At 58.0% G+C, this 21,942-nt stretch overlaps 3 protein-coding genes and 1 pseudogene across 4 annotated transcripts in view; 1 reads left to right on the top strand and 3 right to left on the bottom strand.

The window, feature by feature from the left end:
• Positions 1-8,999, bottom strand: part of LOC138999548 (patr class I histocompatibility antigen, A-126 alpha chain-like) — a 375,823-nt gene extending 366,824 nt beyond the window's left edge. Inside the window, exons 1-8 of one of the 2 annotated variants that reach the window (XM_070401696.1) lie at positions 8,896-8,995; positions 8,496-8,780; positions 7,984-8,259; positions 7,165-7,440; positions 6,940-7,041; positions 6,476-6,508; positions 6,292-6,339; positions 5,822-6,143 (exon numbers count right to left, since the gene is read on the bottom strand). In XM_070401696.1, coding sequence (XP_070257797.1) covers positions 6,139-6,143; positions 6,292-6,339; positions 6,476-6,508; positions 6,940-7,041; positions 7,165-7,440; positions 7,984-8,259; positions 8,496-8,780; positions 8,896-8,968 — 1,098 coding nt within the window. In that variant the 5' untranslated portion in view covers positions 8,969-8,995 and the 3' untranslated portion in view covers positions 5,822-6,138. Of the gene's footprint in view, positions 1-5,821; positions 6,144-6,291; positions 6,340-6,475; positions 6,509-6,939; positions 7,042-7,164; positions 7,441-7,983; positions 8,260-8,495; positions 8,781-8,895 lie in introns of those variants that run through there. The other variant, XM_070401695.1, reaches the window with a different exon arrangement.
• LOC138999567 (saoe class I histocompatibility antigen, A alpha chain-like) overlaps positions 1-21,942 on the top strand; it is a 372,085-nt gene that overhangs the window by 49,908 nt on the left and 300,235 nt on the right. The gene's annotated exons all lie outside the window — the stretch shown is intronic.
• Positions 293-1,615, bottom strand: LOC139000162 (mesoderm induction early response protein 3-like; annotated as a pseudogene).
• Positions 5,822-21,942, bottom strand: part of LOC138999557 (class I histocompatibility antigen, Gogo-B*0102 alpha chain-like) — a 79,324-nt gene continuing 63,203 nt past the window's right edge. The window contains exon 8 of the mRNA XM_070401713.1: positions 5,822-6,143. Coding sequence (XP_070257814.1) covers positions 6,139-6,143 — 5 coding nt within the window. The 3' untranslated portion in view covers positions 5,822-6,138. The remainder of the gene's footprint in view (positions 6,144-21,942) is intronic.

The following is a 21,942-nucleotide window of genomic DNA, read 5'->3' as shown; positions in this document are numbered from 1 at the left end:
TGATGAGAGAGAAACAGTGACCAGCTGTATCCTGCACACTCCCCACTGGGCATGTGCCCACCACCAAGGTACATGCCCTTGACCAGAATCAAAACTGGGACCTTTCAGTCACTAGGCCGACGCTCTATCACTGAGCCAAACCGGTCAGGGTGAAAATACTCTTGATAAATCAAGATAGAGTTCTATACATGCTGACATCACTGATGTCATAGTGAGAACGTTCAAGCTTCCAGTGAAAGACTAAGCCAGCCCAACGTGTCCTCGCGCTCACTGGGCTGCAGGCCGCTGCTGGTCACTCAGAATGGAGGGCGGTGTGCTGGTGCAGAGCGTGGGCACTGATGAAGCCATTGGCCTCGCTGGCAGACAGGCTGCCAAAGTCAGCCACGGACACGGCCATTTTGGCACTGGCGATGTGGTGTGTGTGGCTTTCAAAGTCCACACCCAGAAACTGCACTCATAAAGGGTTCAGGAACAGCAAGGCCCATTTTCCATCTTTTTGCTGGCCTTTTTGGACTCCTCACTGCATAGGGTCATGGGGTTCAGCTCCGAGGGGTAAAATCCAGTCTCAAACAGGTTAAAGCAGTCGCTCTCTCCATTGCTGAGCAGGGTGAGCAGCTCCTTTGTCACCACAGGCACAGGAGTCACTGTGCCGCGGGGTATGCTGCCCAGGGGAGGAAAGCCCCCCTCCAGGCAGCTCACAGCCCCAGACGGGGAGGGGGGGGGGGCTGCTGCACTGCTGGTCAAGGCTGACAAGTCCCCTGCAGTGAAAGAGTTGACTATGTTCAGCTGCGAACCAGGAACAGGGTCAGGGCGAGTGGCGGTTAAGCCGGGAGTACTGACTGTATCTTCCCCCCCCCCCCCCCCACCCCCACGCCAGAGCTTCTGTCTCATCCACCAGGTGGTCCATGTAGTCTGTCACTCTGGGGTGTTGGTTGCAGCACTTCTTCCCCAACCGCATCTGCTGCGCGAAGTAGTCAAAGCAGTCCTAGCGCTCAGACTTCTTCCACACCTTCCTCATGTAGTAGAACGCCACGCAGTCCGCCACGGTTCTGGTCTTCATCCAGTTCTTCTGTATACGATAAAAGTCTTTTCCAAAGATCATGAGTGCATGTTCAAAGCTCCGGATTTCTTCTTCTGTCCACGCAGTCATTCCCTCCTGAGATGCCTTTCCGCTGCGGCAATGCCTCTCGAGCGCCTCCTTGATGTTATGGTCGCACCTGAGCAGCTCATATAATGCCTGCTCATTGTCCCTGGTGAGTGCTCCGGCCGAAACCCTGTCCACTGTTTTCTCATTTCCAGTTCTGAATGCGGCCTCGACAAGGTACTCCTTCACTTTGCTCTCCGCAACCACACCAGGACGCCAAAGGAGCTGGTCTCCATCTTCAGATGCTTTCTCATCATCATCATCATCATCACCATACTCTCCAAGATAAGGGGGGATCTCGGCCTGATATTGTAAACCGATCCTTATTTCCTTCCTCAAATCTTCAGGTGAGTTACCACTGTCTGTTTCAACATCTTCAATCTCTGATTCTTTATCTCCTTCACTAGTAGTATTTGAGTGCACAGGCCTGGGGAAGAAGTCGGAAGCCTCGTGGAAAGTCAGTGACAGCATCAGGAGACCCAGATGTGCCAAGTGAGTCCTGAGCTGGGCTTCTGCTGGTGTTTCCTGGAAGGGAGAAGCAGTTTTTCACAAGGGCTGAGCAGGCATGCCCAGGGCACCCTACTTGGGTTCAAATCCCAGCTGGGGACTCATTCCCTGTGTGACCTCGGGACAGTCACCCCCCAGCCCAGGCCTGTTACTTTTGTATGAGCAAGTGTGATGGTTAGTACCCACCTCGGGCACCTGTCCTGGACAGTGGTGTTGACAGTGGAGATCTTCCCGGGGAGGCCCTGTCCTGGCTCTTAGACACTTTTTTCTTGCCTTTTTATTTTTATTTTATTTTATTTTTACTTTTTTTGTTGGTGGTGGGGCTAAACCTCACTAGAGGTTATATTTTTCACTGATATTTAGAGAGTGTGGAAAGAGGCGAAGAGATAGAGAGAAACATCTATTGAAAGAGACACATTGATTGGTTGCCTCCCCAAAGCACGGGCTCAGCGCCCAGGATCCTGCCCCCAACCAGTACATGACCTTGACTGAAATGGAACCCAGGACCTTCATTCAGTCCATTGGGCTCAGTGACCGCAGACCCATAGGTCTCCCCTGCAGGTGCCAGGACAAGCATCTCAGAAGCACCCACATCTTTATTCCAGTCTGACTGGGAAGTGGTTACTCAGGAGCAGGAAAGCTGACCGCCACCATTTTGGGGGAAGTTTCTGACCAATCAATGAACACAAGGTCGGATAAAAAAAGTATTTGGAGAAGGCCACTACAGCGAGTGTAATTGAGCCCATACTTATGTACCATTATATAGTAAACTCGTTATTTGAACAGTTCAGCGAGAGATTCAACCAATTTAGAAGCATAGAACAGACCATTAAAATAATTAAGTATCTGGATGTAGTTGCTTTGGAATTAAAGGATTTCCAATAGATACAAATTGACGATTTAGAGATGCAACTTGCATGTTTTCAAGATAGCATTTGGACTCATGTGTTTGTCAACTTAAGGTAGAAACTTGAAAGTCTGGAACGAAATCGTTTGAATAATGAATAAGATTGCAACTATGGGTATGAAACATGGTGTCTGCTGGTCTGCCATGAGGGGCTGTGGGTGTGACATGAGGGCCTATAGTTCTGACATGAGGGGCCTGTGTGTGTGACATGAGGAGCCTGAGGGTCTGACATGAGGGGCCTGTGGTTGTGACATGACAGGCCTGTGGGTGTGACATGAGGGGCCTGTGAGTCTGATATGAGGGGCCTGTGTGTCTGACATGAGGGCCTGTGGTTCTGACATGAGGGGCCTGTGGGTGTGACATGAGGGGCCTGTGGTTCTGACATGAGGGGCCTGTGGGTGTGACGTGAGGAGCCTGAGGGTCTGACATGAGGGGCCTGTGGGTGTGACGTGAGGAGCCTGAGGGTCTGACATGAGGGGCCTGTGGGTGTGACATGACAGGCCTGTGGGTGTGACATGAGGGGCCTGTGGGTCTGACATGAGGGCCTGTGGGTCTGACATGAGGGGCCTGTGGGTGTGATATGAGGGGCCTGTGGTTCTGACATGAGGGGCCTGTGGGTGTGACATGAGGGGCCTGTGGGTCTGACATGAGGGGTCTGTGGGTGTGACATGAGGGGCCTGTGTGTCTGACATGAGGGGCCTGTGTGTCTGATATGAGGGGCATGTGGGTGTGACATGAGGGGCCTGAGGGTCTGACATGAGGGGCCTGTGGGTGTGACGTGAGGAGCCTGAGGGTCTGACATGAGGGGCCTGTGGGTGTGACATGACAGGCCTGTGGGTGTGACATGAGGGGCCTGTGTGTCTGACATGAGGGCCTGTGGGTCTGACATGAGGGGCCTGTGGGTGTGACATGAGGGGCCTGTGGTTCTGACATGTGGGGCCTGTGGGTGTGACATGAGGGGCCTGTGGGTCTGACATGAGGGGTCTGTGGGTGTGACATGAGGGGCCTGTGTGTCTGACATGAGGGGCCTGTGTGTCTGATATGAGGGGCATGTGGGTGTGACATGAGGAGCCTGAGGGTCTGACATGAGGGGCCTATGGGTGTGACATGACAGGCCTGTGGGTGTGACATGAGGGGCCTGTGGGTCTGATATGAGGGGCCTGTGTGTCTGACATGAGGGCCTGTGGGTCTGACATGAGGGGCCTGTGGGTGTGACATGAGGGGCCTGTGGGTCAGACATGAGGGGCCTGTTTGTCTGACATGACGGCCTGTGAGTGTGACATGAGGGGCCTGTGGGTGTGACACGTGGTGTCTGTGGGTCTGACTTGTGCCCTTGGCCCAAGACCATGGAGCCAGGGGCCCAGCTTGGAGCAGCACCCATCTCAGAGCCCAAGGACCTCCAGCCAGCTTCCAGCACCAACTGCACCCCGTCAGGGGCCCTCTGGAATGTTCTGGTCCAGCCGAGCTCCCAATGACCCTGCCCCAGCCGGTGTCACATGGAGCAGAAGAAGGGTCGCTGAGCGCAGTCAGCCCGCAGAACAGGAGTCAAGGCTGTGACAGTGCACTGGAGTCACTAACTGAATTGGAGGCCTGTGGTCCCTTCAATCCTGTCCAGGGAGAGTTGCCAACAGGTACCCCTCAGCGTCCCTTGAGAAGAAACACTTAGGTGCCATTCCCACCTGTGTGTTTCTACATCAACTGCTTCATCCTGATTTCCGTACCCTCCAATGGAATTGCTTCCCTTATCTCACCTGTCTCTGCTCAGAAATGTACAGGTGTCCCATGGGGCAGAGTGACTCGCCCTAAATTCCAAGATATGTGAGATATGTGTAACCTCATTAAATCTTCTCCTTTTATTATTTTTTTCAAAGGGGAGGTGGGAGAGTTGGCATCTTGAATAACTTTCCCGGCTGTGACAGCCCATGTGTGGCACCGCATTGGGAAGCATTGGGGGACACGGTAGGAGTGCCCAACCAGTGGAAGGGAGCCATCATGTAAGTTGGGTAGCTTGAGGTACACAAGGGCTGAAAATCTCTTTCTGGAGAACAAGCACATTCTCACCAACATGGGTAGGGGTTGTCTTTTCTCCACACTTTTGCCAACAGGTGTCTCTCCCTTTGGTCCATCTGTCCTTCTGAGCCTTTCACTCTCTCCCTCATCCCATGTGTGATCTCCTGTCATCCTGTTGGTGACGCTCAGCCTCTGACTCCCCCTGACACCCCATCCTGCTCTCGGTCTCTAGGTGCAGGGAGTGCAGCCAATGCATTTTCCACCAGGTTTGGAACAACTTACTTTCCCACCAGGAATATATGAGACAGAACGAGTCCACATTCTTGTGAACAACTGGTTTTCTCTGACTCTGTCATTCTCAATGCTGGGAGGTGGGCAGCAATATCACATTAGGGCTGAATTCAATTTCTCCTCTGACTACAACTGTTGGGCAATTTTCCTAAGTGTCCGGGCCATGTAACCATCCTCAAAGGACGATGGATTGGACACAGTGTTCATGAGTAGGTGGGACTCTAGTAAGGTGCCAGCATCTTCAATTATTGGGACACTGTTGCTATTAATGGATCTGAGAAAGTGTCTGGTCTTTGCCCCTGGCTCCTGGCACTGAGCTCCTAAAACCCTGGGCATATCCGGAGTGACAAGTGTCTGTGGGACGCTGATGAGATGGCTCTTGGCTGAGGGTCTTGGAGAGAGTCAGGGTGGGGGCTGGTCCTCAGAAAGACCAAGCTGATCAGAGGGTTGGAACCTTCAGGCCCTAGAAGGAGGCAAGAGCAGGAGGAGCCTGAAATGTATTTCTCCAACCAGAGTCCTGTGTGCAGGGACCCCTGGGCCAGCGGGACAATGATGGCAAAAATGAGCCCTGATACTGTCAGACGGGGACACCCAGAGAATGAGACCAAAACTCCTACACAAACACAGTAACAGGCATCATATCCACAAAAGCAAAGAAACAACAAACACCCAGGAGAGAGGTTCTGAGGGCCAGACCCAGACCTGAGCCTTGGATGACGAGGGGCCTGGAAATGTGATTCATTCGAACAAGTGACAAGGCCTGTGTGTCCCTGTGAGCACAGGTCCTGGTGGGACAGGGAACACTGAGGGACAAGGTCAGAGGAGCAGAGAGGTGACCCGTTGAGGAGTGACCACATCAAAGCCCACGATGCACTGAGCACCACCTGAGCACAGGCCCCGACCACACTCTGTCCTCACAGCCTCTCCCGTCCCCCCTGGAAAGAGCACAAAATACACAGGAATCTGCAGAATCCTTGGTGCTTCCATTTATTTCCTCTGAGAAAATAATTAATTAAAGGTTCTCCTTTAATTGCCCGTCACCAGTCACGGCAAGAATTAAAACACGAGGTCAATCCACAGTCTCATTTCAATACAAAGCAGGAAGTTGAGGCTCAGAGCACCAGGGAGTAAAGGCAGGGATGGGGAGGGCCCAGCCCGTCTCTGCTGACAGGAAAGTGTGGGGAGCAGAGCAGGCCAGCCCCCAAATCAGAGGTTCTTGAGTCAGGAAGTGGGAGCGTGAACACATCTTCCATCACTCAGTCCCCACAAGGCAGCTGCCTCACGCTGTGGAGGACAAGCATCATGAACACATTCAGGTCAGTGGCTGTAACTGGTGACATTCTCAAAGCCCACTTCATACTCACAGTGTCCCACAGACTCCCCACCACCCAGTCCTCCCCTCTGCCCACCCCTCCCCACGGCAGGGTCTCACCTTTAGAAGCCGAGAGAGACACATCTGAGCCCTGGCCGCTGTCACTGCCTGGGAGAAGGGGGGGCACACCAGGACGGGATCAGAGCCCCAGGGCAGGAGACTAAGGAGGAACTATGGGGGGGGGTCCCCTATGGCTCCCGTCTGCACTGTCACAGGGACTCAGGGGTCACCCCTCCATACTCACTGGCAGCCTGAGCGTAGCTCCCTCCTTTCCCACCTGCGGAAACAAAACATCCCGTGAGAGACCAGGGAGGAGGCAGGGCCTTGAGGTCCTAAAGGAAGGCCTAGTCCTGGGCCCCAGAGAAGTTTCCAGAACCCTGTGTATAGACCCAGGGCAGGATCAGGGAAACTGAGGGAAGTGCGTGTGTAAGGACTGGACCCACCGCCCTCCTGGAGGTCTGTGCTCAGCAGGGACCTGCCCCCTGACCTGGGACTGCTGGGAACGGGGTCCCCACCACCAGCATCATCAGGTGATAAGTGGGTCCCTCATTTTCCCACGGGCCTCACTACAGAGTAAGTGTGAGCACAGAGCCCCACACTGGCCATCACACGTGTGGGGATGGTGCTTCCCGTGAAGGAGGCGGGACACACATCTACCTGGGCTTGAACCCCCAGTGGGACAGACACTCAGACCCCACCCCTGCCCACCTGAGCGCCGCCTGCCCCACATCACAGCTCCAGCCACGGCTCCCAGCAGAACCAGGCCCCCAGCGACGCCCATGATGATGATGAAGGTCTGAGAAGGAGGCTCTGGGGGGAGAAGGGAAGGGAGGGTGAGGGCCCTGACCCCAGGTCTCAGTCCCGACCCCACTGAGGTCCCCCAGGGCCCCTGCTCCCCTGAGAAGAGGCTCTGTGCCCACGGCCCCTCCTCACCCCATCTCAGGGTCAGGGGCTCGGGCAGCCCCTCGTGCTGCACATGGCACGTGTATCTCTGCTCCTCTCCAGGGGGCACCCCCACGGCCGCCCACTTCTGGAAGGTCCCGTCCCCCGCAGGCCTGGTCTCCACCAGCTCCATGTCCTGGGTCTGGTCCTCCCCGTCACGCTGCCAGGTCAGGCTGATGTCCGCAGGGTAGAAGCCCAGCGCCCAGCACCTCAGGGTGACCTCACTGGCAGAGACGGGGTGGTGGGTCACGTGAGCCTTTGGAGGGTCTGAGGGGAGGGGAGAAAATGCAGGAACTTTGCATCTGCCATGGGAAACCCCAGCAGCGCCCATGTGACCATCCTGAGAATGGACAGACTCCTGGGGTGGGGGAGGGAGCACACAGCCCACACACCAGCCAGGACAGAGGCACCTGGAAGGACCTTCTAGTCTTTAGAAAGCTCTAGAATCAGAGAGACACAGCCCAGGGCAGGAGGCCATGTGACTCAGAAAAGCTGGGGTGAGGCCTCAGACACAGTGGGTGTGGGCAGCGCACAAGGCCTGAGAGAGAAGGTCCCGGTGGGTCCCAGAGCCCCTGCAGGGTCCATGGGAACCGCTGATGGGCTATTTCAGGGGGTCTCCCTGCACCCCAGGAGAGCCTGCACCCCTAACTGTCCCTGAGAGGAGGGGGTCCCTCTGGTACCTGACCTGACATCCAGGGGGCTCCCTCCCTGACCCCAAGGAGGGGTGTCTGACACTGACCCCCTGTCCTGTCTCCTTGTAGGAGCCCCAGCCCCGGGGAGAGGGGGGGGGGGGGCCAGGGCCCCTGGTACCTGCGCGCTGCAGGGTCTCCTTCCCTTTTTCCAGGTACATGAGCAGCGACTCCACACACTCCCCCTCCAGGTAGCTCCTGTCACTCTCTGCCGCACCCTCCGCCTCCCACTTGCGCTTGGTGATCTGAGCCGCCATGTCGGCCGCGGTCCAGGAGGTCAGGTCCTCATTCAGGGCGATGTAGTCGGCGCCGTCGTAGGCATCTTGTCTGTACCCGCGGAGGAGGCGCCCGTCGGGTCCCACGTCGCAGCCAACCATATACTGGATGGTGTGAGACTCTGACCCCGCCCCGCGGTCAGCCCCGCCCCGCCCCGCGGTCAGCCCCGCCCCGCCCGCCCCGCGGGGACTGAATCTAAAACTGAAAGTGAAATCGGGTCAAAGTCCCCGCGGCTCCTCCCGGGTGGGGGCCGGGCGGGTCCCGCCGTCTCGGGGTGACGCTCGGACCCGGACCCTCGGGGCGACCCCGGCCCGTCCGTGGGAAGGGGGGTCGTGACGGGCCCGGCGCGCGGCTCACCGTCCTCGCTCTGGTTGTAGTAGCCGCGCAGGTTCTGCAGGTTCACTCGGTCAGTCTGTGCGTTGTCCTTGCAGATCCGCGTGCTCCGGTCCCAATACCCCGGCCTCTCCTGCTCCACCCACGGCTGCTGCATCCACGGCGCCCGCGGCTCCATCCTCGGGTTCGGGGCGTCGCTGTCGAACCGCACGAACTGCGTGTCGTCCACGTAGCCGACGGAGAGGTACCGGGGCTCCCCGCGGCCGGGCCGGGACACCGCGGTGTAGAAATACCGCAGGGAGTGGGGGCCTGGGGGGCGGACGGGGGGCAGGACCGGGGCTGGACACGCGCCTTCCCGGCCCCGCGCCCCCGCCGGGTCCCCTCGCTGCTCCCGCACCGCCGCCCCCTCCGACCCCGCACTCACCGGCCCAGCTGGGGGTCAGGACCAGCGCCCCCGAGAGCAGCAGGAGGAGGGTGGGGGGGCTCAGGACCCGCATCCTCCGCGTCGGGGGACCAACTGAGTCCGGGCGCTTCCGCGGAGGAGTTATAACGGGTAGCCGCGGGGACGCTGATTGGCTGCTCTGGAAACTGCTCAGCCAATGGGACTGAGAAGAGGGGCCGCGTCACGAGTCTCCAGGAAGGAGTCGCCGACACAGGTTGGGAGAGGAGAAGTGAAACCAGGCGCTGGGGAGTCCCCACCACGGAGCAGCCCCCCCAGACTCTGACCCTGCGGAGCCCTGAGCGCAGGCCTGGGCCCTGGGACTCGGTCCTGCCCCTCCTCCTGCGCGGGGCGCCCGTCACACTGTCCCCGAGGCCTGGCCCAGGCGCTGTGCTGTTCAGGGACTTTCCAAGGTGTTGGTGTCTCCATCTCTGTGCGGCCTCACACACAGGCAGGCGCCCAGATAACCTTGTGTGTGTGGTGACGTCATCATAGTGACCCTCACTGATCACACAGGGTGAGACAGTTATTAATCCAGGTCGCATGTCACTGCCTGTGAGATGATAACAGGAGTCATGTTTTTAAAAAATATATATTTTATATTGATTTCAGAGAAGAAGGAAGAGGAAGAGAGAGATAGAAACATCAATAATAAGAAATAATCATTGATCGGTTGCCTCCTACATGCCCCACACTGGGGATGGAGCCTACAACACAGGCATGTGCTCTGACAAAAAGTTGAGCTCTGACCTCCTGGTTCATAGGTCAATGTTCAACCACCGGGCCCCGCTGGCTGGGGGATATTGAATAGTTTCTGTTCTGTTCTGTCGCAGTCCCCAGGGCTGTCTTGCTGGGTGGCTCTGGTCCTCATGCAGGTGACGTAAAGTGATGCCTTGTGTCTCTAAGTCCTAGAGACCTTCCCGTGCTGATGCATTGAATCACATCATCAAAGCTCACAGGCGTTGCTGTTCCCACAGAGCCCCCTAGAAAAGCGTGTCAGCACTGGGGAGCAGTCTAGCTCACGTGGTGGGACACACCTTGTTCCAAAATTCTGGTTTTCTCTTGGGGGCTGACATTGTATCAAGACAACAGGACTGTCAGTTGTCACCTGCCAGGTGATATTTCCTGAAGGGAGAAGCTCACGTTCATTTTTAAAAATATATATTTTTGTTGATTTCAGAGAGGAAGGAGAGGGAGGGAGAGAGACAGAAACATGAATGATGAGGAAGAATCTTTGATTGGCCTCCTCCTGCTCGCCCCATCGGGCATTGGGCCCACATTGGAGATTGGGCCCACCACTCGGACATGTGCCCTAGACTGGAATCAGACCTTCAGTCTGGAGGCTGATGCTCTACCCACCGGCCAAACCAGCTTGGGCATTCATGTTCATTACTGAGAAAGTTTGAGCCAGTTCACCAAATCTAAGCAATACTAGTGTCTGTGCCATTCGTTCTGTTACGTAAACATGGGCCAGGCCGGGTGTGGCTCAGTGGCTGAGCATTGAACTATGAACCAGGAGGCCAGGGTTCTATTCCCTGTAAAGCTCCTGCACGGTTGCAGGCTAGATCCCTAGTGGGGGGGCATTCAGGAGGTGGCCTATCCATGGTTCTCTCCCGTCATGGATGTTTCCATCTCTCTCTCCCTCTCAGTTCCTCTCTGAAATAAAATTTTTTAAAATATATTTTTATTGATTTCAGAGAGGAAGGGAGAGGGAGAGAGAGATAAAAACAACCATAGTGAGAGAGAATCATGGATCTGCTGCCCTCTGCACGTCCCCTACTGGGAATTGAGACCACATCCTGGGCATGTGCCCTCGACCTGAATCAAACCTGGGACCCTACAGTCCGCAGACCTTTGCTCCAACCATAGAGACAAACCAGCTAGGGCTGAATTTTTTTTTTTTAAATGTAAACATGGGCCCTAACCGGTAGGAGGTGTGCAGGAGGCAGCTGATCAATGTTTCTAACTCTCTATCCCTCTCCCTTCCTCTTTGTAAAAAAATCAATAAAATATAATTTTTAAAAAAGTAAACATGGGATCCCATGAGAAAGAGGCTAGCTCAGCGCCCACACATGATCTCCCTGGTACATGAGACTTGGGAATGTGGCAGAAGTGTTTTTTTGTGTACTTTCCAGGACATCATATAAGGTTTTTTTATCCTCCATTTTTATTAAAGACAGTTAAGAAATTAATCCATTTGTGTAATGAATGCAACATACATATGTCTTCTTTTTAAAAATATTTTTAATTTTTCAAATATAGTTGATGTACAATAATGTATGAGTTTAGCTGTACAAGTCTGTGATTAGACATTCATATAACTTATACAGTGATCACCCCCATACATCTAGTACCATGTGGCCTCACATGTAGTTGGTACAATGTGATTGACTGTGTTCCCTGTGCTGTCCTTTCCTCCCCATGACCACACTGTAAGGACCATGTTGTGTTTCCTCCTCCTTCACCTGCTGTGCCCAGTCCCTCCCCTGCCCTCCAGCAGCCAGCAGTCTGCTCTCTGTGGCTGAGTCTGTGGCTGCTGTAGGATCCTGTTGGGCGGATTCCAGGCGGCTCTGAATGCTGGTTGTGGGGAGGATGGTGGTCATTGTCCTGTGGTTGTGGGCTATGCAGGCACTGCGCTCACCTTTGGGGCATCTCCACTGGAGGCCACGATGTTTTAAAAATGTCGATGGAAGGATGAGCCTTCAGTAAAGAGAATAATTTCACCTCCTTCAATCGTGTTGTGTCATTTAAAAGCGAAACTGGTTTTGTTCTCTGTCTGTCTGTCTTCTCTCTGCAAGTCAGTGCTGGGGAAGAGGAAGGACCATGGAGGTCGGGTGTCAGCCCATTCATGCTGAGCTTGGCCTCAGCGCCCATGTCAGTGGAGTGAAAAGGCGAGGATGTCCTTCATCTCCTGCAACAGTGCTGACCCCCCCCCCCCCCCCCCCGCCAACCTCCCTGGAAAGGCTCTCAGATACTTCAGGGTTCCACAGACCATACTTTGAGAAAGGTTGATCTGGATAAACCAGGGAGAGAATCCCAACTGGCCCTGCCTTTCCCTCCTCTTCTCTTCCCAGAATCCCTCTGCATAAGGGAGGGGGTCCCTGCACCTCAAAACTGAGCTCACAACACTGCCCCTGGGACCTTCTAGAAGAGAGCTCATCCTGAAAATCCCACAGGGAGTGTCCTCATCCTGGGAGGGAGGTGGAGGGACAGGGGCGTCCCCTCTGGGACAGGGAGCAGTTTGTGCCTGAAGACACCAGGCCCACAGACACCCATGTGGTTTCTCCACCCCTGCTGAGTGTGCGCTCACATCCCAGACAGAAACCTGACGTGTCAGTAGAAGACGCCATCTTGGCCCTTTTATTCCTTTGAATTTTAAAAATATGTTTTTATTGACATTAGAGAGAGAGGAAGGGAGAGGGAGATAGAGAGGAACTTGGATGCGAGAGAGAAGCCCTGATTGGTTGGCTCCCCTACGCGCCCTGACCCTGGGTCACACCTGAAACCTTTTAGTGCCCAGGACAGCACTCACCCCACTGGCTGCACTGGCCAGACCAGGCCCTTATATGCAAATGGGCCGAGTGCTCTGACCTGAGGCCTTGACACCATGCAGAGCAGTCTGTCCAACAGGACATTCTGTGAGCGAGGACTCGCTCTGTGTCGGTTCCTCCTACGTGGCAGCCACCAGCTGCTGTGGCCACTGAGCCCTTGACAAGTGGCTCCTGTGCTGAGCAGTGGGACTTGCATGTCATGGACCTTTAATTCAGCCACCATGGGGGTCGTGGAGCTGCCACATGAGACAGCGCCCAGCTAAATGCTCTTAGTTTCCAGTCTCTGCCCCCACAGGACACCGTTTGGCTCATTGATGGATGGAGGTGACAGTTGTCTTCACGTGGAAACCATGGGTCTTCATGTGTCACTGACTTCAGTTGTGTGTGTGGGTCTCAGATACACCCTCACTCACAGCTGCCAGGAGAGTGTAATTAATATGTATTTAACACGGAGCTGCACAGGCATGAACTCAAATGTGAGTTACCCCCTAAGGGTGAAGGGTTCACAAACACTCCCTGCAGCCATCCGGTGTCCATCACCTGGGACCTTGGTGTTGTGTTTGTTCACCTGGTGAACATGGGCAGGCACACAGGTCTTTACTGCAAGAGAAAATGGATATTAAACCCAACAGACAGCAGCTCCCTGTAGGCCCCGCACATACTGAGAGAACATAAAGCAGAGGAGGTCACCTGTAGATTCCACCCTAGAATCCCTTACCTATTTCTTTTCCCCTTAACTTCCCCCCAACATTCTAACAATTCTGTTTCCCTTCGCCCTTGGAATGCTCTCCCCCAGATGAAATTATATATGAAGCCTTTTCAGTTGTGTAATGAGCATTTCTCCATCCAAGACCCAAAGATGAAAAACCATGAAGGAAAACATGAAACTTTTCTATGTCAACCTCACACCCCAGAGATACAAACTCAGGGCCAGAATCAAAGTCAGAGATGCACAAAAATGTTGACAGAGAAAGGGTCCCGTGGCCCAGTGTTCCTCAGCCAAAGCCCAGGAGGCTCCCTGTGGGCAAGCGAGGTGGGTCAGTCATCATTGCTGGAGGGAGAACGCTTCCCACGGGGACCATGGGGCATCCTAGTGGGAAGGGGGGATAGAGGACACATCTAGGGTGTGGGCTCTGGATGGGCGGCCTGGGGGAGGGTCTGGGGAGCAGGCTGCTCTAGATGGGGGTGTCAGGAGGGGCAGCTCTATGGGTGGGCAGCTCAGTGACCATCGAGGGACAAGGCCGCCTGCAGCGAGGGAGGAGGGGCCGCTGGGGAGAAGCAGCCTCGCTGCCAGGAGCCAGCGCAGGAGGCTGTGTGGTCCTCTCTGAGCTGCGCGCGGCCCTGTGTGTGTCTGTGTTTAGACGCAGGGAGTGGGTGTTGCTCTGTCTCCCTTGTCAGGGCCTTAGGGCTGCCTGGTCTGAGGGTGACGCTCTGAGAGGCGACTTGTGTCCAGCAGGAGAGGAACCCGGCCCAGCTGTGAGCTCCGGGCCAGCTCCCGACAGCACTGAGGCCTCGTGTGTCCGACCAGGTCCTGTGGGGGCTGCTTCTCCTTCTCTCTGAAGTCCAATATCTAACAGCATCCACCACCCAATCCACAGGTAACGCACATGAGGAAACAACGTGGAAAAGAAGAAATTCGAATGTCAGACACCTATATTTGTAATAAACACATGTGAACAAGAATGAGAATGTGGAATAAGAAAAATAGAAATGAAAATCCATCGGTTTGGGAAAGATGAAAGGAAATGATGAGAGTATCAGTCTGAGGGAGGGGAAACACACTGCTGATGTCAGCAACCAGGCCCGGGGCCGAGGGGGGGCGGGGGGGGGGCGGCTGTCTCCTGCTGCCCAGGCCCGGCCCGCAGGGGGCGCTGCGCGGGCTCTGCCACCATCTCTGCTGCTGCTGGGACCCGGGGGTTGTGGGCTGTGTCCCTGGTTTATTCTGGGCCCTTCTGCTCGGTGTCCCCTTCCCCCGCCCCCTCCGGAGGAGCCCTCTGCACTGGCTTCGAGGCCGAGTCCAGGGACCCGCCCCCCAAACGCGGGCAGGACGCGGGCCGGGCAGGTCCAGGCTGTGGGCCTCCCCGAGGAGGGAACTGGTCGCCGCCCCAGGCGGCTCCTGGGCCCTGAGCTGCAGCTGGGCGCCCACGGGGTCCCCGAGTCTTCAGGCCCGGAGGCCACAGAAGCAGCCTGAGGTCGGGGTGCCCTCTGCCGGGGCCTCCCCTGCCCCGCGGATGCCTTCAGCCCCACACGCAGCCCCGAGGCATCAGGCGCCCGAGCGTCCCCCCAACCCCTGCTTGCGTGTCTTCAGGGTCTTCAGGGCCTCCTGGGACTCGCCTGTGGCCGGGCCCGCTAGGCCAGCAGCCGCCCACGGTCTGTAGCAGCTCAGGCTGCAGGTGGGACTTGGCCTTGAGCTCCAAGTGCGGCCAGGAGGGTGGCTGGGTCTCCTGAGCCTCCTCTCCAGCTGCCGCGGGCGGCCCAGGGCGCGGGCACCTGTGGCTCCTGGCGCACAGCTCCTCCCTGTCGGGGTGCATCCGCCCTAGGACCCGCCTCCCCCACCCACCTCCCCGCAGGACTGCGCGGCTCCGGGCTGTGCCTGTGCGGGTCTCCAGCAGCTCGTCCACCTTCCCCGCCGCTTCCCCGGGAGCAGAGCGGCCCGTCTGCCCAGCCCGCAGTTCAGGCTCCGTCTGTGGATGCCCGCGGGCCGGGTTCCCATCCGTGGCGCCCGGGGCCCAGCCCGGCTTCCCCCCCAAAGGCCTCGCCCTGAGGACGGTCCCAGGAGAGGGCGGACCTCAGACCTGCTGAGCCCCGAGAGCAGCAGCGGGGGTGGCGCTGTCCCCCTTCAGGCCCCAGAGCGGGACCAGCAGCCCAGGAACCGGGCCTGGTGCTGGGGCGGCTCCTCCTGGGCCCCGACCAGCGGGGGCCCCTCCCAGGAGGGAGGTGCGGCCGCCTCCGCGGGGTGAACGCGGCTCCGGGTCCCCAGCTCTGGCTGCGGGCAGCGCAGGAGGCTCCTCTTCCCTTTGGGGTTCCGGTCCCCTCACCTGGTTGCTTCTCCCCCAGGGAGTCTGTGCGGGGAGGAGCGGGAGCTGGGGCCCCGTTGCCATGACCCCCGTGGAGGTGGGGCCTCTGACCCCCTCCCCCATCTGCCTCCTGCAGCTCCCCGCCTGCGGGGCACCTTAGTGTGAGGAGCCCCGGGAGCTGAGTGGGAAGCGTCCGCCCGGAGCTCCTGGGCCTTTAAAGCTTCACCTGAGTCGCTGGCCTGTGGCGAGTTCCCTGTGCAGAGCGCCCCCCGCGGGAGGGAGGCGGCTCCTGCAGCCACACCTTCGGGCGCCAACGGGAGGCAGCAGACGGAATGTTCACCCCAAAGGCCACGCTCCCATGGCCCAACTTCAAGGCTTTAAAGTGGGGGTGTTGTTTGTTTTCTCTATAATGTGTGTGTGTTGTCCCCATAATTGAAATGCATTCTCCCTGAGTGTGAGCCTCAGGGCACTAACCCACAGGCACCCATTTCGCAGGATCCTGCGCGTTCTGGGCTGTGTGTGCGGCCATGGCCTCTCCCTCTGTGATCAGGACAGTTGATCAGTGCGGCTCCTTTTCTCATTGAAAACTGTGCTCAGCAGGAGGGAGCCCCTCCCTCTCTCTCAGAAAGAGGGGGCTCCCCCGGGAGCCAGAGCTGATGGCCTTGCTGAGGGGCCCGGGGCGGTTCCCACGGGGACAGGGCAGAGCGGGAGGGAGGGAGGCAGGGGTGTCTGCAGCCGCGTCCCCTCCAACAGGCCTCCAGCTGTGAGACTGAGAGGAGGGCGGCCCCCAGGCGCGTGGCGACTTGGGGAGGAGGTGACTCTGTTGGTGGAGAAGCCCCTTCCCCTCCACACGGAGCGGCTCCTGCTCTGAGTCACCGACCGCGTCTCTGGGACTCGCCATCGCTCAGCGCAGGCCCGTCCCCTGCGCGTCCATGGAGACAGCACAGCGCACGCCGCTCCCAGCACCCGCCGCCTCTGGGACACAGCGCCCGGGACGCGAGGGTCCCCTCCTTCCCGGAGGGGGCGGCGGGCAGGACCCGCCCAGGACTCAGACCACAGAGCTGCTGGGAGCCGCGCAGCCTCCTTTCCGGGTCCCCGGCCGCCCGACTGTCCCTCCTGGGACCCGCCAGTCCCTCCACCCACGTCCGGGACGCGGTCCGCCGTTCTTCCTCGGCTCCTCGGCCTCTGCCTGTCGGCGTCCGGGGTCCCCGCGGGGAGGTCCGGGCTGGGGAAGGCTGGGACGTGGGGCGGGCTGGGGGGGAGGGGAGTCCGGCTCCGGGTCCGGCCCCGCGCAGGCGTCCAAGGCTCCGGGGCGCTCAGCCCCCAGACCCGGCGCCCAGCGAGCAGCGGGGGCGGCCGCGGGGCCGGCCGCGGGGCCCGGGCGGGAGCCCTTCTGGGGACGCGGCCCGGGCGCCGCGGGGAGAGCTGGGCCTGCGCCCGCCCCGCTGGCGGCTGAGGTTGGGCTGGTGCCCCCCGCACCCCGGTGAGCGCCCCGACGCCAGCGCTGCCGCTCCTGCCCCTCGGCCCAGCCCCCCGACGCCGGGGCGGCCCCTGGCAGCGAGTAGCCTGGGTCGGGGTCAAGGTCGGAGTTGGGGGCGGGGCTGAGGAGACGCCAGGGGCTCCCGGGGCGGCGGTGGGGACCCCGGTTCCGCTGCCCCTTCCTGGCCCCCGGGCCGCAGGCGGTCACGCGGCAGCCCTCCCCCCCCCCCCGCCGCCCCCGACCCCGGCGTCTGAGTGGACGGTCCTCCGGGTTGGCGGCGGCCCCGCGGGGAGGATGGACGGCGAGGAAGCTAGCGCTGGGGCCGCAGCCCGCCCCGCTCTGTCCTGTCTTTATTGGCGCTGAAGGTGTGATCACCTCCCAACAGGTACCTGAGGGACACTCACATGAGATCACACACACACACACATACACACACACACACACATATTTATACACACACATGCACACACATACAAGCATACACACACGCACACACACACATTCACACTGTGTTTATATATGTTTTGGTTAATTCTCACTGGAGGTCGTTTCCCAGTGATTTCTCTCTTCCTTAGAGAGCGCGCGGGGAGGGAGGGGCAGGGGGAGGGAGGGGGGCCCCAGGAAGGAGACACGCGGGGACTGGTGCCCTCTCCGGGGAGGGGTCTGCGCCCAGCATGGCCCTTGCCCAGGACCAGCGCCCAGGACTCTGTGGCCCGAGGGCAAGGGTGAGCTCTAGTCGCTGGGCGGCCCGGCCAGGGCAGCAGCCTCTGTGTCAGGGGACCGTCCCCCAGGCTCTCTGACCATCAGCCTGTCAGCCGTGGCCCCAAGTGGGGGATCAGATGGTGGGGAGCCACCCCTCCTCCCACAGTGCGCAGGCTCCCAGACAGGCTCCCCCAGGAGCAAGTCCCCTCCCCCCCATCAGGGGGCAGGAGGCCAGCGGGAGAAGGGTCTCTCTCCCTCAGTCTCTCTCTCCTGCCCTCTCTCTAAAGCAGGGGTCCTCAAACTTTTTAAACAGGGGGCCAGTTCACTGTCCCTCAGACCGTTGGAGGGCCAGTGTAGCTGGACAAGTGGAATGAGAAGTTAACTAGAAGAGGACGCTCTGCCAGGAAAAGGCAGGGGCCTGCAAGCGGGCCACGTTATAACAGTCTTGCACGCAAGACTTATTGTTCAGAGGCAGGACTTTCCTTGAGGTGATGAATAGTCCATGAGGGCATGGAGAGCCAGGGAGGGCACACTGCTGCAGGTGGAAAGGGTCTTTGTATAACATAGGAAATTAATAGTGTAATGTATAACTTAGCTCAGATGATCTCATAAGCATGCCTGCTAGTCATTGTCACTTGCTGTACTCCATTGTTATTTGCAGTACTCCCCAAATAAAAGCCATGAGAGCTTTGGGGGCTTGGCTACTTGCCTGACTAGCAATAGCCCTCAGCTTCTCTAACTTCATCCTGCACGCCAAGCTTGCCTCAGCGTCTCCGTTCACAAAGCACATCAATAGGCCGGACTATAGTTTAAAGAAAACTACGAACAAATTCCTATACACACTGCACATATCTTATTTTGAAGTAAAAAAACAAAATGGGAACAAATACAATATCTCTCTGTTGCTTTTATTTCCCACGGGGACTGAATCTAAAACTGAAAGTGACATCCGGTCAAAGTCCCCGCGAGGTCCTCCCGGGTGGGGGCCGGGCGGGTCCAGCTGCCTCTGGGTGACACTCTGACCCGGATCCTCCGGGCGACCCCTGCCCGTCCGTGGGGAGGGGGGTCGTGATGGGTCCGGCGCGCAGCTCACCGTCCTCGCTCTGGTTGTAGTAGCCGCGCAGGGTCTTCAGTCCCACTCGGTGAGTCTGTGCGGCTCCCTTGGCCCTCAGCGTCTGTTCCTCCCAATACCCCGGGTCCTCCCGCTCCACCCACGGCTGCTGCATCCACGCGCCCACGGTTCCATCCTCAGATTCGCGGCGTCGCTGTCGAACCACACGAACTGCGTGTCGTCCATGTAGCCGACGGAGAGGAAGCGGGGCTCCCCGCGGCCGGGCCGGGACACGGCGGTGAGGAAATACCTCAGGGAGTGGAGGCCTGGGGGGCGGACGGGGGGCAGGGCCGGGGCTGGACACGCGCCTTCCCGGCCCCGCGCCCCCGCCGGGTCCCCTCGCTCCTCCCTGCACCGCCGCCCCCTCCGACCCCACACTCACCGGCCCAGCTGGGGGTCAGGACCAGCGCCCCCGAGAGCAGCAGGAGGAGGGTGGGGGGGCTCATGACCCGCATCCTTGGTGTCCTGGGACCATCTGAGTCTGGGCGGTCCTCTGAGAGGTTATATCTTGGAAGGCGGATTGGCTTCTCTTGAAACCAGACACCCAATGGGAGTGAGCAGTGAGGCATCCTCATGTGTATCCGGGAAGGAGGACCCAACAGGGAATCTGAGATGGAGAAGGGAAACCCCAGGGAGAAGGGGAGTCCGCAACACTGAGCTGCTCTGCTCCAGACTCCTCCCTTGGGCGGAGACCTGAGAGCCAGGCCTGGGCCTGGGACTGGGCCCCGCCCCTCCTCCTGCAGGGGGCGCTCTCTGCCCACTGTCTACCTGAAGGAGCACCTGGCTGCTGCTCTGAGCACCACTTCACCCAGAATATGCCAGGCGTCCCATCAAAGCTGTGGGAGCTTTTATGAGTAAACTATAGGCCTGGTGCACAAAATCTGTGCACGGGAAGGGCGGTCCATCAGCCCACCTTCACCCTCTCGTGATCAGGGATGCCCGGGGGATGTGTGACTGCCAATTTAGGCCTGAGCAGGATCCCGCTCAGGCCTAAATTGGCAGTCGGACAACCCTCTCACAATCTGGCACCACTGGCTCCTAACCACTCGCCTACCTGCCTGATCACCCCTCATCACTTGCCTGCCTGTTTGATCACCCCTAACCACTCTGCCTGCCTATCTCTTTGCCCTAACCACTCCACCTGCCTTCCTTTGGCTGTCCAGTCTAATTAGCATATTATGCTTTTATTATTATAGATAACAAGGGTCCCTCAGATGCAGCCCTAAGATGGACATGGGCGGGTTCAGTGAGTAATGTCCATCGGAGGCAGGGTCTTCATGCCCCTATAGGCCCCTGACACCATTACCACGTATAAGCAGGGAGACTCCAGTTTTTAAAAAATCCCAGAGTCACCAAATGTCCTTTACCTTCAGGAGCAATGGGTGCAGCTTATGAAACTGCAGTGCAGGTGGCACAGGAAGGGGAGAGTGAATCCCCATAACCCTCAGCTCCTGCATCTCCAGCTCTGTTCCTCCTCTCACCTCCCCCCTCATGGGCTCAGGACACTGGCACCCCCAGCATTGAGTTCTCAGGACCCCATTCCCTCATCTGTGACACAGGATGGTGACAGGAGCAGAGGGAGGAGCACAGGGCAGGTGGTGGGAACTCAGACCTCTGGACCACACAGCTCTGATCTGGTGTCAAGGTCACTGAGGAGTGAGCTTAGTGCTGTCTGGGGATGTTGCTTCCCACTCTCTGCCTCTGCTTCCTCCTGGGAGAGAGGAAAGTGGACGTTACTACAGAACAGAGGTCAGGGGTGCTGTGAGCACCATGTGCTCTTCATGCTCACTGTGCTCACACGGCTGGGACATGTGAGTCCTCACACAGAGCTCATAGGAGGAGCAGAAGCCACGGTGATGGTAGATGTGACTGGTTTCCTTGTTGGATCATGTGTGGCGACCTGGAATGAGAAGATAAAGCATTACAATGTCCAATGGGAAGAACAGGCCCGGCATGTTGCCCAGTGAAACTACTTCTGAGACTCGACCAATGGACACAGTCTCTCTAGGGATTTCTCTCTCTCACCCTTTCCTGCCTCATGTACACAAAGCAACACTCACACTCACAGTACAGGAGACACACAGAGAGCAAAGAGCCCCAATCTCCCAGGGAGACAGAGAAAAGGGCACCCCCTGCAGGATTTAAGGGAGAAACATACATCGTTCTTATATCATAACTAGAGGCCCGGTGTATGAAATTTGTGAACGGGGGGTGGGGGGGTCCCTCTGCCTGGCCTGCACCCTCTCCTATCTGGGACCCCTTGGGGGACATCCCTCTCACAATCCGGGAATGCTGGCTCCTAACCACTCACCTACCTGCCGCCTGATCGCCCCTAACTAAGCTGCCTGCATGCCTGATGCCCCTATATGCTCCTCTGCCTGCCTGACTGATCCCCCATAACTACTCTGCCTGCCTGCCTGATGTCACAAACTGCTCCCCTGCCTGCCTGCCTGATCGCCCATAACTACACTGCCTGCCTGCCTGATGCCACTAACTGCTCCCCTGCCTGCCTGCCTGACCGCCCCTAAACGCTTCTACCTTCCTGCCTGCCTGATCACCCCTAACCACCTCTGCCTGCTGGCCTGATTGCTCCCAGCTGCCTTCCCAAGCTAACCTGGTCATCCCCAACTGCCCTCCCCTGATGACCTGATTGCCCCTAACTGCCCTACCCTGCCAGACTGCTCAAGCCTAAATGCTCTCCTTTGCTGGCCTGATCGCCCTAACCGCCTCTGCCTTGGCCCCCGCCACCATGGCTTTGTCACGAAGAACGCCTGGAAGATGTCTGGTCTAATTAGCATATTACTCCTTTATTAGTATAGATGCCATTACACCACAGACTAAGATTCTCAGTAAGTACCTGTGTGTGTGTGTGTGTGTGTGTGTGTGTGTGTGTGTGTGTGAAGGGATCTTATTTTATTTTGCCAGAATTTTGAAGTTATAACCCAACGTCTGCCCATCAATTTCATCAATTGTCCAATCGCACCCACACCTAAGCCTACACCTCCCTCAGGCTGAGGAAAGGAGCAAACCCTATGCACATGGCTGAGCTGCTCACTGGCCCCCTCACCCCAGGCTTGGCTCAGATTCCACAGGGAACCCAGTGCTCAGGTCCCTCACTGTCGGGGACTCTAGGACACTGAGAACTCTTTGTCCACCGGGCATGTGAACACA

The sequence above is a fragment of the Myotis yumanensis genome, unplaced genomic scaffold (genome assembly GCF_028538775.1).
Source record: "Myotis yumanensis isolate MYYU_CA2020_CCGP unplaced genomic scaffold, mMyoYum1.0.hap1 SCAF_23, whole genome shotgun sequence".
Lineage (NCBI taxonomy): Eukaryota > Metazoa > Chordata > Mammalia > Chiroptera > Vespertilionidae > Myotis > Myotis yumanensis.
This window is presented reverse-complemented; position numbering and strand designations above follow the sequence as displayed.